General features: G+C 36.7%; 1 protein-coding gene across 4 annotated transcripts in view; it reads right to left on the bottom strand.

The window, feature by feature from the left end:
• Positions 1-18,443, bottom strand: part of LOC134799893 (protein sex-lethal-like) — a 42,506-nt gene that overhangs the window by 22,972 nt on the left and 1,091 nt on the right. Inside the window, exons 2-4 of one of the 4 annotated variants that reach the window (XM_063772326.1) lie at positions 17,581-17,761; positions 14,231-14,326; positions 327-539 (exon numbers count right to left, since the gene is read on the bottom strand). In XM_063772326.1, coding sequence (XP_063628396.1) covers positions 327-539; positions 14,231-14,326; positions 17,581-17,661 — 390 coding nt within the window. In that variant the 5' untranslated portion in view covers positions 17,662-17,761. Of the gene's footprint in view, positions 1-326; positions 540-12,618; positions 12,771-14,230; positions 14,327-17,580; positions 17,762-18,443 lie in introns of those variants that run through there. The other 3 variants (XM_063772327.1, XM_063772328.1, XM_063772329.1) reach the window with 3 other exon arrangements.

The following is an 18,443-nucleotide window of genomic DNA, read 5'->3' as shown; positions in this document are numbered from 1 at the left end:
TAGCTTTTCGGTGAAGGAAAACATCGTAAGGAAACCTGCATACACACGCGAAGACATTCAAAGGTGCATGTGAAGTCCCTAACCCGCATTGGGCCAGCGTGGACCCAAACCCTCTCGTGCTTGAGAGGAGGCCTGTGCCCAGCAGTGGGACGCATATAGGCTAATTTTTCATTTACATAAATAATTTTAATAGCCATTTAAAATATTTAGACACAATATTCAATCGTGGTTGAATGCCGGAATGGGTATGTTATGTGCCTTCGATGCCTTACCTGCCAAAAAATTACAATACGGCGGACCGAAAAGGAGATGGTAGAACGACTAACCTTAAAGTCCTTCATGACTCGGCAGCTCTCAATGGGGCCTATGGTCATGAACATGGCGTACAGGTCCTTCTCTGTCATGGTTTGGGGCAGATAGTTGACTATGAGGTTTGTTCTGCAGGAGTCCCCCGCGGCCGACACTCCTCCTCCTTCAGACATGCTGCCCCAGCACCGCGGCGGTCCGCCGTACCGACCTCTGTACTGTTGCTGGATTTGCTGGAAATAGGATGGAAGATATTAAAATGCGTGTAAAACTGGCAAATGCGGCATTTTCGAAAGCACTATGCAGAGTATGCACACGAACTGGCCGCATAGCCAAGATGCCAATCGCTTACGCTCCGTAGCGATCGAAACGCAACTGTCACTGTCACACTAATATGGAAGAGTGATAGAGAGACATAACGCTTTTCGTTGTCGAAGCGATAGCGATTGTAACCTTGGCTAGGCCGGCAGGTAGTTATTCTTTCACAAATGGACAGCACACAGAACTTAACGCCTCGCGAAAAATTGTCGCGCTAGGCAGCTCGGGGGAGGCGAATATTATGCGAGATGATCAGGATTACGAGTAGTTATTAAATCATCGATGTATTGAATTGACAAATTGAAATTCATAAGCGTCACAAGAAGCTTTCAAAATACTGAGACTACTTAAATATATTAATTACTTACTAGGCTCTAAATCAATACAACATTTTATTTTCAATATTCTAACTATTAATTATTAATTATTAATTTTAACTAACACTAGGCATGATTCCTACGCAATGTAAATCCTTATTCACTAATATAAGAAAGCATTAATGATTACATTATATTATCGCAAATGCAGAAGATTTAGTATTGTACTGCGAAGCGAAGCATAATGTAGTAATGGATTCTCATTTAGTATTGCCGGCCTAGGCGACCAAAATGACCGCAGATTTAACTTTTTACGATTTTTTTATGATTATAAGATTTGCCAGCCTCATGCTACCTTACAGCCTCGCTTCACTCGCACGTTTAAATCACGCTCCGCGGCTCCGCTGGCAATTCTTTATTTCCCGGCCTATTTTAGTAAAACATTTTTACAACTTTTTACACAAATAAACTACCGTTGCACTGGCAATTTATACGTTGCATATGTTGACACTAAATTTATTAACTTTAAACAACAATAAACATTCCAGGCACCAAAATCCGCAGTACGCACCATTGAAACCAAAACGCAATAAGTGGAGCAAAATGTTTGCCAATAGGACACTTAAGAGGAAAGTGGCGACCGCTTCTCCATACAAACGTAGTCCCCATTTTCCTCTCTGGATATTGACATTATAGAAAGTATGTTTACAGAATTTGATTGACCTTATCTATGCCCCTTCGTTTTACTTTTTTCGACTTTTTGATTAGTGTAAGGAAAATAAATTCCATTTTTTTTTAAATACCTACTCTTCAATCTTATAATAATTTAAAATTCGAAAAAAAAATCAAACGAAGGGACATAGTTGTCGTTGATAATCGATATTGGTACAGATCGAAATTTAGTGCATAATTATTTTCCATCGTATTTTCACGGAAACGTACGAACGTTTCCTGGCTATTTCAGACAGTCTCGGTACAAAAAGTACTGAGGTTGTCTGAAGTAGCATGACAATTGACAAATACGAACGTTTCCGAGAAAATACGATGGAAAACAATTATGCACTACATCTGTACATCAAATTGTGTCAAAATATTAATTTCCAGAGAGGAAAATGGGGCCTACGTTTGTATAGAAAGGCGGCTACGGGGCGGTCATACACTAGTCTTATCTTAACAATACTCTTCAGCCCAAAGCGAAACTGGTACGTCGACGTCAAATATATCTTTACAATTTTGAACCTTACTCCTTTGTATTAAGGTTTAAAATGTAAAAGCTTTAACATCGAACGTACTTTTGGCTTCAGTTTTTCCTTTGAAACCATTCCCGACCTACATAATCTAGAGTTCTTCAAACTTATACATTCCACTCATTTAAATGTGAACTCTACGCGGTAGGTAATAAAGTTGCTTTCAGAATGACAGATATAGTTAAGATAGGAGAATGTTAAAGTAAGAAGTGTATAGTCTGCAACGAATTCCCGCCCTACATACCGCGTTTATCAAATTTAAAATTTACATTGTAATGTGAAGTTTAGTCTCTAAGTAATAAAGTTGCTTTCAGAATGACAGATATAGTTAAGATAGGAGAATGTAAAAGTAGTGTATATTGTACCAATAAATTCAGTTTTAATATAATACTATGCCAAGGTCGGTCGAAGCCTATAGAATAAGCCTCGGAAGCTAACGAAGTAGGTATCGGATTAATAGGTCACACTGATTTCACGTAAATATTTTTTTCGGCTTTATCGTATTGTTTGATGTCACTTCTGATCAGATCATATCGGAAACAGACTACCAGCCGTATTTGAACAATGAGATACGTCAAATACTAGATATTGAAACGATATGGATCGGATATGTCACTGTCAACAAGTGTCAAAATTGACGTTTCTTCAAACAAAAACGTCACTTTTGACACTTGTTTGACACTGACATATCGAATGCATATCGTTTCAATATCTAGTATTTGACGTACCTCATTGTTCGAAGACGGCTGTACAACTCGAATTGGCGTACATACTAACTAATCTTAGAAACCTAGTAAGTTGTAAAATAAGATTTAAAAAAAAAGCAAAATCTTTATATTCGACTGCTTTTCTTTAGTCATCAAAAATAATCTTAGAATGTAACTTACGTTTTTTTATTACTAAGTATGGCAGTTTTTGTTAGGTGGGTCGGAGCCCAGTCAACTTTGAGAACCACTGGTTTAACCGGTTAACCCCGGGTATAATGTAAATCTTTTGAACTGAGCTATTTTAAAGGACCTAAAGTCTGAAATAATGATTTTTATTTTTATTTTTTTTTATTTTTATTTTACTCAAAGAGTCTCAAGAATACAATACCATTGAGTGGTAAACCACAAATTAGGATAACTACCTCGTGGTAAAAGCAGATTATAACCGCCTCTTTAAACAATAGACTACAAAATACACTAATTAAATAATGGCTCACATAACTTTTTTTGCATTTTGCACCAGACTACTTCCCTGTCATGGCTAAGGTGGATATGACTTTACAAAATATTGAATATGATATTAACTTTTTTGACCATTTTAACCCCATTCAACAAGGAATAAGGTTAAAAATTCAATATACGTGCAATGTATTCCTAACTTATTTTGTAAGTAAACTGGTTGGCGCCTACGAAAACAAAAGCAAATAATAGGATTTTAATAAAACAATGCCATTGTTAGTACAGGCAAGTGAACAAGCTCAGTTATTTTTTTTTTATTATAAGTGGGTTGGTGCTAGTGGCGCTTAGTTTGCAAGGGTTATACACCCGACGACTCTATTTCATCCCCTAATCAAGCCGGCAACTTATGTTTTTCGGGTGTCGGTTTACAGGCTAATTGTGTTTGCCGACGCTTTCCGGGTATTATTTCACTGGGCTGCCCTACTTCCGTATGGCAATGTGATTGTTAGACGAATGTTTTGACATTTTTACAGCAGTGGAAATGTTGGTTTTCTTTTATAAAGCTAATTTAAAAAAAGCAATACAAATTGAACCCGCGCGTTGCGGGTTCCATATAACCAAAGAATTTTTTAAATATTTTATATTGATTTTTTAGTTATATTAACAATATGATACTAATTTTAATGTTTTAGATGTATCAGAAAAATAAAAGATCGAAAAACAAGCACGATTCTGGGCCATATGGGTGTACTCATAATGTTTTATTATTCTTGGTAAGGTGGTCATCACGTCGAATTGTATAAAAGAAACGCCTTTCAGACCCAACTTCTAAGCTCAAATTATTTTATGATAAGGTGCAGGGGGACAATTTCGACTGCGAGATAATTTCAACCAATCGAAATATCTTCCATGTTTTACATTATTAACTAGAGTCACACACAACCCATCTCTTTAGCTATCCGGACATATATGGCGCTCTAGTTAATAATGTAAAACATAGAAGATATTTTGACTAGTTGAAATTAACCCGCGGTAAAAATTGTCCCCCTGCACCTTATTAAATGTTATAAAACTTATAAATTACAATAGAAGAGATAAACATAATTTCTGTCTAAATCCAAATCGATATAACGACTAAGAAACCCCTTGTAATCGCCCCCTCGATCCAGATCGCTGTCAACCACCCAATTCAAGAGTTCACCGATGTAGGTCGCGACCGTGACCTACTACAGCGTACCTACACGGCGCCATTGTGGATTCGTTCAGATCAGCCGGACCCGTGTTTTTCTTAGGCCAACTTGCATCATCCCACACCCGGGGTAAACCGGTTAAACTGTTAACTCAGTGTCAAATTGCACTGGTAACCATGGTAACTCCGGGTTTAACCGGTTAAAGCCGGGTTAGTGGGTTGATGCGTGACGCTTAGCTTAGGATAAGTTGGCTTTTTGTAGCTTTTGTTGTTAACTTCTGTGGATAACAAGTTAACAACCCGGTAAGTTAACCACCCCAGGGTGTCCCTAAAACCAATGCCAAGACTTAAAATTGCGATAAGGGCAAAACAACTTATGCAATTTTACAGTTATCAAAACTCTCTTTTGGCAAGTTATTGTTTGACAAATAATTACTTGGTCAATTATCATTTTACCAAGTATTTTTTGTCACATGTATGGTTAGGCATAATTTACATTTCCCAAAACATTGCACGGTGTACGATTTACATCCCAAATCCCAACAGAGAGCCTGCAGTCAGTGGCGTAGCTTGGGGGGGGGCGGCGGGGGCGGTCCGCCCCGGGTGTCACCCATTTAGGGGTGACACCCGACCGTGATCAGTAGTGCCACCTATAAAAATTCGTAAAATGAAAGCGATGGAGTAAATCCTGAGCTATTTAACATAAATTGCAATTACTCTTTTTAAATATATTTTACAATTTTGATTGAAATTTGGGGTGACACATGGGTGACACCCGCAAAATCCGCACCGGGTGCCACCCATGCTAGCTACGCCACTGCCTGCAGTATTTTATTTTTATTATTGCTTTAACTTTAAGTGTAGGTGTAAGACGTTTGCATCACAACTACGTCCTTTGACGTAAGTAAATATGGTTTTGACATTTTTATTGATAAAAAAAAACATAGTAGTAAATATTTTTGATACTGGATTGTAACTACTGTGACTTTGTTTATGAAAATATGCCCAATCTTTTTTTTTATTGTTGTAAACTCTTCCTAATTCGGGTTATAAGTATACATGAACCTGCCATAGTATAAAAACAATGTCAAATCACGGTTTCCATAACAAGATTAGCGAACTCTAAAGCGATGACACCTGTCAAATGAAGGTCACTATCGTACGAGCGACGACAGCGTTACAGGATTAAGAACGCTCATGCATAGGTCAAGACTTGTAAGTCTAAACCTAAGACTTAGCCCTTTATTTTATTTGCTAAGTTTTATATAAGTAATATAAAATATGTAACTATAGTATAGCAAGGATATATATTTGGGTCTCTATTGTTTCCCATAAAGTTTTAAGTCATAATATATTGTTTGTCCACATTTTCGTTAGTCATAGTTTGGTTTTTCTCAGAAACGCATAACTTTTCAGGATTGCCATAAAACAAACCTAACCTAACCCATACAACCATTTCCAGTCGCCGTTACGACGCGGTGTTGACACATCTTGTGTCGACACCGTCTGTTTCGGTCACAATTCCAGTCGCAGAGTCGTCGCCGTGTCGACACAGTTACCAGAAATGGGGAAGGGTCGACACATGACACAAAGTGACATAAAGTGTGGTCGCCGTGTGCACACATTGTTTCGGGTTTGCGACTACTTTATGCCAAAATCATTCGTTCATTCGTTCATTTTGTTCCTGTCAAATGGAAACTGTCAGATGGAAAAATTCTTAAATAAAAATAAGTGACATTAATACGCCATCTCTAAAACGGATTACAAGACGTAATTATATATTGTTTGCATTTATATTACAATAGGACTTAAATTATTATGGGGAATTAAAATGCTCGAGTGATTTGATAAACTAAGTGTAATATAATCAACGCGCCACCACATTGTTTTAGTTTAGCCGGAAATGAAATTGTTTACTTCTCAGTGCCTGTGTTCATAACTATATTATTTGAAGCATTTTTAGTACTTCGATGCGTATACTATACTTAAATAACAGAAATAACGCTTTACATACTACGAAACTTGTTAATTATGATGTATAAATATGGTTTAAGGCTGAGAAATATTGCAGTCACAAAGTAGTTGCAATGCTTCGACTTTGTGTCGACTCTGTGTTGACACATGACACGCGCTGTCAAAAGTAATAACAAAGTTACTGGATTTGCAAAATGGCTCCTTGTGTTGATTTGTTTTCAGATATTCTCAAAGTGTAAAAATGCCGTGGTCAGAGATGGGCATTAATCGATTAACTGTTTATTCGACTAATTAATGGAATAAAAAAAGTTAATTCTCAAATTTTAATCGCGATTAGTTTAGTCGACCTAACATAGATTGAAATTGAATTAATCTGAATATTAATCGAATAAATTATCGATTAAATCTCGATTGAAAGTTGACAGGGGGACATTTTTGTACGTAAAAATAATAGAAATGTCTTGCATGCAGATGGTAGCTAAACACTTTGTCATAGAAGTCGAGATGGGTGTCGATATATAGGTTTTAGGAAGTGCCGATTTCGAAAATAATGACCATTTTGGAATCCGAAATGGCGGCCATGCACTGTGTCATAAAAGTCGTCATGGATGTCGTTTTATACGTTTTAGGGGGCCCCAATTTTGAAAATGATGACCATTTTGGAATCCAAAATGGCGGCCATGCACTATGCCATAAAAGTCGTCATGGGTGTCGTTTTATAGGTTTTAGGGGGCGCAGATTTCGAAAATGATGACCATTTTGGATTCCAAGATGGCGGCCATGCACTATGTCATAAAAGTCGTCATGGATGTCGTTTTATAGGTTTTAGGGAGCCCCGATTTAGAAAATGATGACCATTTTGAAATCCAAAATGGCGGCCATGCACTATGTCATAAAAGTCGTCATGGGTGTCGTTTTATAGGTTTTGGGGGGCGCAGATTTAGAAAATGATAACCATTTTGGATTCCAAAATGGCGGCCATGCACTATGTCATAAAAGTCGTCATGGGTGTCGTTTTATAGGTTTTAGGGGGCGCAGATTTCGAAAATGATGACCATTTTGGATTCCAAGATGGCGGCCATGCACTATGTCATAAAAGTCGTCATGGATGTCGTTTTATAGGTTTTAGGGGGCGCAGATTTAGAAAATGATAACATTTTCAATTTCAAAATGGCGGCAATGCACTATGTCATAAAAGTCGTCATGGATATCGTTTTATAGGTTTTAGGGGGCGCAGATTTCGAAAATGATGACTATTTTGGATTCCACTTTTATGACAAAATACGTAGCCGCCATCTTGGATTATAAAATGATCATCGTTTTCGAATTCTGCACTCCCTAAAACCTATAAATCGACATCCGTGACGACGCAAGTTATCCTTATTTTCAGATCTAACAAATTGCTACAGAATACAAAGGACAAAAAAGAAGCGAGGAGGTAATGAAACAAGCAAAAATACAGATGATTCCTCGACGCAATTGGGTGATTCTTAAATTGTGTCCAGATTTTTTTTGTCATAAAAGTTTTTATTTTTCACATATTACTCTCACAAGTTCCGTGACATTTCGACCTTGTAATTTTTTAAGTAAATGTTTTTGTTTATCTATGAGGATCTCACTAGAATAGTATAATCAAGGTATGTTTATATTTGATGAATGAAATAGTAACGCAAAAAAATATATATATTTGTGTCTTATATTCCTGCCGAAGACTTTTATTTTACCTTTTCTTTCTACACAAGTTTGGCCAAGTAATAAGAATTTAGGGCTCTCAATTTTATTTTGACTTCTACAACAGTAAAGCTACGAGGCCATGTTTGGTATCGTTTTCGTATAAATTCGCAGTAGGTACCAAATTTAGTTAAGGTATCACATTGACACCATTCCGAAGTAAAAACATATAAACTTATTAAAATACTTTCTTTTAAACTCCTCTTCACGCTTAAACTGCTGAACAGTTTTAATTTAAATTTGGTACACATATATTTTGAGTCCCGAGACAGGATATAATAAGTTATCTCAAAAATCATCCTTTAAAGGTGTGAAATGAGGTGTAGGGGGGAATTCAGAATTGACTTCTTGAAGTTAATACTGTTTAAGTTTAGGTTTGAAGTCATGTTTTTTCATCATTTTTAACTAAATCAAAGATGTAGACCATCCCAAATTTCATATAAATCGGTTCAGCGGTTATTGATTTCCCGTACAAATTTCCACGCCACTTTTCACACCTTCAAAAGATGATTTTGGTTATAAGATCTATCCTATGTCCTGTTCCGGGACGCAAACTATTTCTATACCAAATTTCAACGAAATCGGTTCAGCGGTTAAGCGTCAAGAGGAGTTTCAAAAAAACCGGCCAAGTGCGAGTCGGACTCGCGTATTAAGGGTTCCGTACATTAAGTCCGACTCGCGCTTGACTGCACATTTCTAATAGGTTTTCCTGTCATCTATAGGTAAAGAACTATTTTGTGTATTCAGACGGACATACATACAGACGCACGAGTGATCCTATAAGGGTTCCGTTTTTTCCTTTTGAGGTACGGAACACTAAAAATATATTTTTTTATTTTATGGAATGGTGTCAATGTGATACCTTAAATGGATTCAGCACCCCAGATTTATACGAAAACGATACCAAACACGGCCTAGCACCTTCACTGATATAGATATATCAAGATAAAATTGAGAGCCCTAAATAAACTTTCAAGAGCGGATATCTCAAAAACTATTCAACATATCGAAAAAATTGACTGAATAAACTTGTAACAAATTAAATTAACTTTCATTTTGTATAAGTGGCCATGTCGCTGAGATGCATAGTTTCCGAGATATAATCGAAAAACCGGAAAATGGGACCTTCAAAGCCCCCTCTCTCCCCCCTGCTCAAGGGCTACGGCCGGGTACTTTTGATATGTTCACCTCCTATTAACTTGTCAAACCGAGTTACGGAGTCAAAAATTGTCTTCCGAGCATTTCCCTCTACAACTTTTGGAGCATTCGTTGCCTGACCTAAGTAGCTTATTGCATTTCTTTAAAAACTTTTTTGTAAAAGGTTGACGGGTGTTGGGTGTTTATATGGTTTCGGTCGATTATTATCATTTGCATTGCCCATGATGACTTACTAGAATTACGAGCACACGAGACACTAATAGTAGTTTGACAAACCTTGGTTTTCAAGAGGTATTTTATATTGACATTTGCTGTCACAAATTTGCTGTCAGATTTAGTCGCAAACCGCACGCAAAGTGCACACAAATGTGTCGACACCTTGTTACGGAAAAGTGTAGACACGGCGACGACACTTTGTTTCGAAACAATTCTAGACACATTGTGTGCACTCTGTTACGACACATCTGACATTTAGTTACCACTTTGTGATTCTGAGACTGGAATGGTTATATGGGAACCTAACTATAGGATAACCCTTCGAAAATCTTGAAAAGTTAACGGTATTAGAATTATGACTAATGATAATCTGACAATCATTACATTATGACTTTCAATAATTATACAACATTTACATTCTTTTGGCTTCATAAGTAATAGTTACTAATGTTACTATTTATATAAAAGCGTTTTTCAATAAAAAAAAAGACATGTCAAGATTGTTTACCATTTTTCTAATGCTAAAAAACGAGGTACTATAGTACTTATCAACTTCTATGCATCACTACTTAAGTTAAAAAATATACAAATGTATAGTTACATTAAATAAATTGCATTTTTTACAAGAAGTCCCTAGACAACCCCGCATACGTCAAACTTTTTCCTGCATAACGGATCATATTTTGGGGCACCAAGTTAATCCATTATTAATGAACCTGGCGAGTAATGCTCAAACGATTTACATTGGAAGGACGCCAGGAGGACTGTCCTGCTCTATATATAGTAGGAATGAAGGGAAAGGCACGATGGTTGCAGTTTTTGTGGTTGAAAGTGTTGAAACGTGGTGCCAAACGCTGGGTTTTAGGGCTATTTATTGAATGTGTCCATATAAGAATAATACAGTAATTAAGATGTATTTTTGCCGTGGAATCTTTCATTGAATGTAATTTTCGGTTCGGTTCTACAATTCCATAAGCACGTTTTCGTAACTCTGAGGAAGATTTTAACCCCCTTATTTATAAAACTTTACGGGCCTGATTTAGTTAAATTATGTTTTATTCCCTTTCTTACAAATACATAAGTCAAAACGACAGAAACGATTCATAGCTAATTCAAGCCAGTAACGCGTTCATGAATAACGCCATTAGGATATTATTATCTACGGTGAAATTATGCTTATATTGAACTCTTACCTATGTACAGTCAGCAGCAATAGTTGCTAAGCGGGCAGGGTGTTCAAAATGATCTTGACGCAACTTTGTAATGCGTCAAGGTAATTTTGAACACCTCGCCCGCTTAGCAACTTCTGCTGCTAACTGTACCAAATTTTATCGTAATCTGACGAAAGGAAAACGACAATAAAATGAAAATCGGATAAAGCTTTTGGTAGTGTAATAGTATATGTATTATGTCCTTATAAGATTGAACGTGCCAATGATTGGAGAAGGGCCAATATCCTATCTCCGATCACGTGTATCGATATAGGTTACCATCTAAGATACAATTAACTAACCATTAGGGCTGATTTAGTCGGCGCGCGAACTCGCATGCGATTTTAGTTACATTGCGGACTGTTGGTTACGTCCAATTCAACCGACCGATCAAAACCCGCAATGTAATGAAACTCGCATGCGACTTCTCGCACTGCACGTGCAGGACATGTTGTCGCGGTGCACTTGTGCTAGGGGTGCTAGAAAGCACTTAAGTTTCTACTTTCTACAAAAATAAGTTTTACGTAAATCGTAAATATCATATACGAAGAAAAAGTGACCAAGGACTTCAGTGCCTACGGCTGGAATCGAACCAGCGTCCTCTGCTATCGCGGCAGGTGCCTCAGCCCCTTGGTCACCCGGGTGACGGCGGCATGGGTCGAATTTTTGCAAGTATATGCAATTCCTGAGGGCTTATGGCCAGTACCGTCTTTACCATAAGGGCACACGGGGCCCGTGCCCAGGGCCCCCATCCACAAACAGTAACAGTAAATTTGATTACTCATAATAAATAGAAGATCATACTAAGAAAATGTTGGTTTAATTCGCTTTTCACTTTCCAAAAGGGCCCCAAATTCTTATGTGCCCAAGGGCCCCAGCGTAATTGAAGACGGCCCTGCTTATGGCGCCCCCTGGCGCTTATGTTAAGTTTTATTTGTCAAATGCTGCGCCGCGGGCGGCACCACTTAGTTACATCATTTATCAATATACTATGTTATGGGTACTACTAGCGCCCCGCCTCGGCTTCGCACGGGTAAACCTAAACAAATTATACACCTATACCTTCCTCAAGAATTGATAGGTGAAAACCGCATGAAAATCCGTTCAGTAGTTTGTGAGTTTATCGCGAACATACAAACAGACAGACGCGGCGGGAGACTCTGTTTTATAAGATGTAGTGATAACAGAACATGTTTACCGCTAGATTTTTTTGAAGTGAAAACTTCTTTAGCGGCTGTGTGCACTTTTTGTGATGGGGAAAAAATGTTAAACTCGCGACAGGTCACGTGACCGACAGATTCGACAGATTGAAAATTCGTAAGACGGACACGTGACCTGATCGAAAAACTCTTACAATGTCATTGAGTTTTCCCTTCTGCCGGCACTCCCGGAGTGCAACCCGTTGTTTTTTAGATAATTTTAATATACTGGAGCACCTATGTATGATAGCCGCTAGTTGTCTTAGGGCCACTTGCACCATTCACTAACCCGGGGTTAACCGGTTAAACTTGGAGTTACCATGGTTACCAGTACAATTTGACACTGGGTTAACGGTTTAACCGGTGAACCACGGTTAGTGGAATGGTGCAAGTGGGCCTTATTGACTCTATTTTAGTCTATGACGTAGTTTTAGTTCAAACCCTAACGGTGAGAGTAATATCAGCCATCCAAATATTACCTTGAAATGAAATTTCTAGGCAACCTAGAATACCAACAGACTAGGCTGTATAAAACCCATACCCACCCCATAAAACCCAAACTAAAACTTAAAACTTAGGTACTTACTTGAAATTCTCCAACCTTCACAGGCCGAAGACACACAACTCTTTAAACACTACTAAATACAATAAACTAATGAAGAATATAGAAAATTGATATCAACTAATTAAAGACGAAAGCAAAGATGAAAAAACGTCCACCACGCGGAAACAAAGAACAAAAACTGTTTTATGTGACCAACTAGATTTGAGTTCGGTGACCTTGTAGATTTTTGGAGAATTTCGAAAATGTTTATATGAAGCCGCGTTTCGCTGCATCTACATTAATAACTTTTTAAGACATGAAAAAAGATGGAGTATGCTTACCTAGATGAAATCAAAATACGTAGGAATCTAAATTTTCATAAGCTACAGAATATATATTTAACTAGTAATGCTTTTAAATAAGTTATAAATATATGAGTAGCATAATAGGAAATAACTATATTTAACAACGAAGCTGAATAAGTAACTATATTTCCATTAACTATTTTCCTATCTACCAATGGTACTCAAACTGTAATTATGAAACAGTCATTTAGTCCTAAACCATAAAAATAATTCATAACTAATTACATAGTAATAATATACCAAGAGACTACACCCCTAATTAATGCAGTTAAAAGATAATATAAAATATCTATCTAAGCAATGCCAATTTATACCTATATTAAAAATTATTAAATCTACTCCTTTTTTTCACCACAAAGTATACAAAACGTATGTTTCAAACTAAAATAAAGCTTATGCTCAAACATTTAAAGTCTGTTTTTATATGAATGTCCAGTTGCACCAATGTTCATTTTTTTTTTCAACCTTACCTAGTTGCACCAATGCAATGTTCGTTAATTTTTTTTTCAACCTTGCCTAGAAAAAGATATATTTAACTATTTGGGTAGTTCAAGTTTTTTTTGCTATTCTGTCCCGTCAGTCAGGCGACGTAGTTTATTAAAAGAAATATTATAACTCCGTTATATGTACTAATATGCTAAGTAGATGACCCATTACGAAAAGGGCTTATAGGGAACTGCCATAAAATGTGTTTGGTTATCATACATACCATAAAACTAGAGGTTAAAAAGTGAGCTAGGAGACCGTAACCATGGCAACGCGTGACAAGAAAAAGTTGTTTCACCCATTTGCATTCTAATGAAACATTGGCACTAATGAACGTTTGTGCAACTACATATGTGTAATTACAACGTTCTATGTAGTATGTGTAGGCATAGTGTGTGCTTGAACTCAATTCATCTACATCTGAGAGTAAGAGTGACACAAAACATTTTTCTACTTTTTTTTAAGTCTAACCACGGCATCGCGGCGATCTCACAGGAGCGTCAAAAACAATAAGTAGGTATGCTTATTGCTTAATCGGGTCAGCTCTAGATTTTAGAGCTACGTGCGTGCCCGATCTTCATTCACATGCAAGTTTGTCGCAATAAATTCGGACACACCTGCACTACAAAAAAAGTTTGAGAACCCTTTTGGGCTTAGGGTTACCAAATTCCGTGAATTTTGGCCAGGATTTTTTGTCCGAAATTCTAAGTCTTCCGGCCGATATAATGATTGTTTAAATAACTATTTAAATTAAGGCGCGTAGTGACACACTAACTCTCAGAGGCATAAATATGTAAACGTACGTTGTTCTCATAATCTTGACTGAAGCCAACGGTCAGACCCTTGGGCCTGTATCGACTGCGTGGCAAGGTGACCCCGTACGAGTCGTGGACACGGAGCTATTGGAAATAGTAAGGTTATAGCAAAAAGTGTCCTAGCTAAGTGTCTTAATTAAATACACTCATGGATTTTAGAGTAACGCAAAAAAAAAAGGTTATAGTAATTAACTATTTTTGAAATTACTATAGGTATAGTCTGTGTCTTTAGGTAAGTATTTAAATAAAAGTAAACAAAATCTACCCTCTAATGGCTCCTTAAGCCAGTTGAGGGTAGATCAAAACATTACATGATCAAATAATGTAGATACATTATTTACTCATGTAATGTTTTCATCTACCCTCAACTGGCTTATGAAACCATTTGAGGGTAGATTTTGTTTACTCTTTTCTAAATACCTAAACATACAAATTATAGGTGCTGGCCAGTAAACTTTTTTTATGGTAGGTATGGTTCAAACGTACTTATGTATGCTGATATCTCATAGATTTCTCAATGAATGAATTTTGAACCTATTCATTGTATAACATTAATCAGGCCACCTGTTGTTTACCTCTGTACACTGACTTAATATTAGAAATAGACACACAGAGCGGAACAAAAACGTCAACAAAATGTGGGTCAGAATGACATTAGCGGAAAATTTGCATTGATGATAAAAACGCTTACGTAAATTTTGAGTCAAGATAAATATTTTGTACGGAAAAGAACTTACTGTCGTAAGCATTAAGTGTCAAATTTGTAAACATTAGTACCAACACTGTTAAAACTTTTAAGTCCGATGGCACTAAACGTAACGTCACCATTGTATTTACGTCAAACAACGTCAAACGAGAATAATGAACGAATAGAGTCCCTTTGGTACATTTTAATAGGTATTACTGTACAGAAAAATCAAAGTAATAAATGAAACAAATTTAATTTGATCGGGAGTTCAAATAAAATTAATTCATGGTAACAACCCTTGTAAGTTATCATAAAACAAATTTATTTTTAATAAGTAAGCATTCGTCTTTAAATACTATTTTCCTTGAAATAAATTCAACTTATTAAATAACTGTGTATTTTAGATCTACATAATACTCTTCGCGCTTTAGTTCTTTGCAATATAGTGCACGGGGACATTTAGGTCGCTACTGGTACTGATTGGTTATGGTCTTTATCAAAAAATCCTGTGGTTGTCACTGTGTTCAGACAGGTTTAGCATTTACAGTTAGTCGATGACCTTATTGGTCGTGTATATGTCGGAAACAAGGAAATGGGCTGAACACACAAGTGCCGTTTTGCCTTTGTTTAAAACTGCATCACCCCTATCTCTTGCTATAATAGCAGTCCACTCTGCACGTCGCATAGGTTTTCTTGGAAATCTTGAATTTAAACATAATATTATATGTTACGAATTCCATATAAAAATAAAAAAGTATTAACCTCACATCGACTCATTAGATTTTTGTTCCTTCACATCCCTTCTTTGGTACTAACAAAATAATTTATTCAAAACCATGAAATTACCACCAGATTACATAAATTATGTAATGCTATCCAAAGCACTAACCGAAAGAAATACATTCCATGCTTTTTCCTTGTTTTATCATTGTTATTTTTGCATATTTTTACGACATTGTTGACAACTTCACATTTGAGCGGTCCATACAAGACTAAACGAAAAAGTAACGCGTGATCTGTTTTAACGTTACTTTTGCGGGGCCATTTTTTGCGGCTGATTGGGTATCCAGTTCTTATTCTATATCAATGCCTCTGTATTTATGTACAGTCAGCTGCAGGGAAGAGGCGCCCCCCCTTCCCTCTACCCCTCCTGCATAGAAATTTGTATGCAAAGGTGCTAAGCGAATAATATTGCTGACTGTACCTATTATGTGTGGTTTGTAAATGTATTATCAGATTGCGCAATAAAGAGGATATGTTTAAATGAAAGAGACCGACGTCGAATCGTGTTACAATTTAAGCTGCAAGTTGTGTTTTGTTTTGTGTTTGCCTATGCCTATGACTCAAGAGTTTACAAAAGTTGCCACTGAAATTTAAACCATGATGCTTCAACAATAGAGTTGACTTTACGTTATTTGTAAATTGATAAACATGGTCATAAAGTAAATTGAATTTCCTTTACTCCTTTTGCAAAATGTTTCTTTATTTTAGTAGAGTAGAACTAGCTAGGGGTGATTTATAAGCTGTTACAGACGGGCGTACCGGTCCCTGCCACGGCGACCCGGACTGGTCCGGTCCTAGGCCTGTTCGATCGTGTGGAAGGTGGTCCGCCGTACGTCCGTTAAGACGAAACAGGAGCTGAGTTTTAAATATTTTAGCTAAATATACCCGTCTCGCTAACGGAAGCGGCACCTAAAAGTAGTGCGATAAGGACAAGGCGAAAAATCCTGCGTAAAAATCTCAAAAATCGAGGTTTCGTACTCCTCTGTTTCCTCCTCCAAAACATAACCAATCGTAACCAAATTTGGAAATCTAAATGATTATGAAATTATCTGTGTCGGACCGTTTTGCTTTTTTGGCTAATTGATATCAGTTTTGAATGCCACGCCTTTCATTGCGGCATAGTCAATTAGGCCATTTTGGCCATTTTTGAAGGGCTCTAGCGCCTTAATTACAAAAATATAAAAAAAAGCAAAACGGTCCGACACAGATATTGACAATATTAATCTGTGTTATTATTCTAAATACTTATACACAATATTGATTTATTGATTGTGAATAGGTTATCATCAAAGATGTCTATTAAGAGAGAGATACCTATAAGATAATTATAACATAATTTTATTAATTACAGCCAGTTTCTGGTCTATTCATAAAGCTTTGTCGATATTAAGGGATTTGATTTTCGACCAAATTGTAAATGCAAAATAATGTTCTGATGTGGACATAGCTTATTCCTACCTAGATTTTAATGTATTGTAAGTTAGTGTAAATGATTAAGGCAATGTATGCCCGGGCCTATATTTTCTTCATTATTTGGAACTATTTGAAATAACACAATGAATTTGGCCAACAAGTTATATCACAAAAAATGCTTTCATTTCAAAATAAATGTTGTTCTGGCAATAAAACTACTATGAGACTAAATAACAGCTTGAAACTTATTTAATAAGCATAATTTTTACCATTATAACAATTTTCAATTAAAGCTTGTGACACAACTTGCTGGCATACCATCACCTATGAGGCTGACATGTTCACCTAGACACCTAGAGTGTCCAAAGCCTCAATAAAAATCAGATAAAAAGAAATACCATCACCTTAAAATAAGGCATCATAATAAAAAGAGTAAAAAAAGTAAACTACTCACATTCTCCAAAGAGTTGAAACTCCTGTCCCAACTACTCACTGGCGTCCCACCGAACAGGTACCCAGGGTATCGTTCACTCATCACTACTGCGGACCCTACACAACTATAATATTGAGCAACCGATTAACACTTCATTGTGATCTTAACATATTTAACTTCTTATTGACTACTTGTAGATTACCTGGAAATAAATATGAATTAATTAGTTTAGGGAGTTGTAGAGATCAAGGGGCATTTGCCCAGGAGTAGGACACTATAATGGACTAAGAAAAAAAATAGTTTTAGCCACATAATCATGAAGAACTTTCACCCAGCAGATAGGATTTGCAGTCAGCCCCAAAACAAAGTTCAAAAAAAGAAACAAAAAAAATAACAATTTGACTGTAGAACAAACGAAGCTTTAATAAATAAATAAATAAATCATGAAGAACCCCGTTAAAAAACCGGCATGTGACACGGGTGGGCTTTGTCTCTTTTTCTTTAGTATCCTCGTAAGTCCCCGCGTATTTTTTGGACCCACATAAGTTTACAAATAAAATCCGCTGTGAGAAACAATGTATCTGACTGTGCCACAGTCTGCCAACGGCAGATCGTGCGAAGAGCTGTGTCCGCCTCTACTACAGATGAGTGTCTGTGACTATATGACAGAGACCAATTTAAAAAAAGTAACATTTTATTTGAGCATAATTTGTGAGGTTAGAGACACATCATGTGTTTTTCACGTAAATTGTCCAGAAGCCGATTCCTGTCACTTCAAGAGAATGATTCTGGTTATGAATAAATGTAAAAGAAGATCGAAAGATCAATTATAATTTACCCCCACATTTTAGTGCATTGTTTCACTCTCTGTATTATAGTGCCTT

This window comes from Cydia splendana, chromosome 19, assembly GCF_910591565.1.
Source record: "Cydia splendana chromosome 19, ilCydSple1.2, whole genome shotgun sequence".
Classification (NCBI taxonomy): Eukaryota; Metazoa; Arthropoda; class Insecta; order Lepidoptera; family Tortricidae; genus Cydia; species Cydia splendana.
Note: the sequence above shows the minus strand (reverse complement) of the source record. Positions and strands in the feature narration are given on the sequence as shown.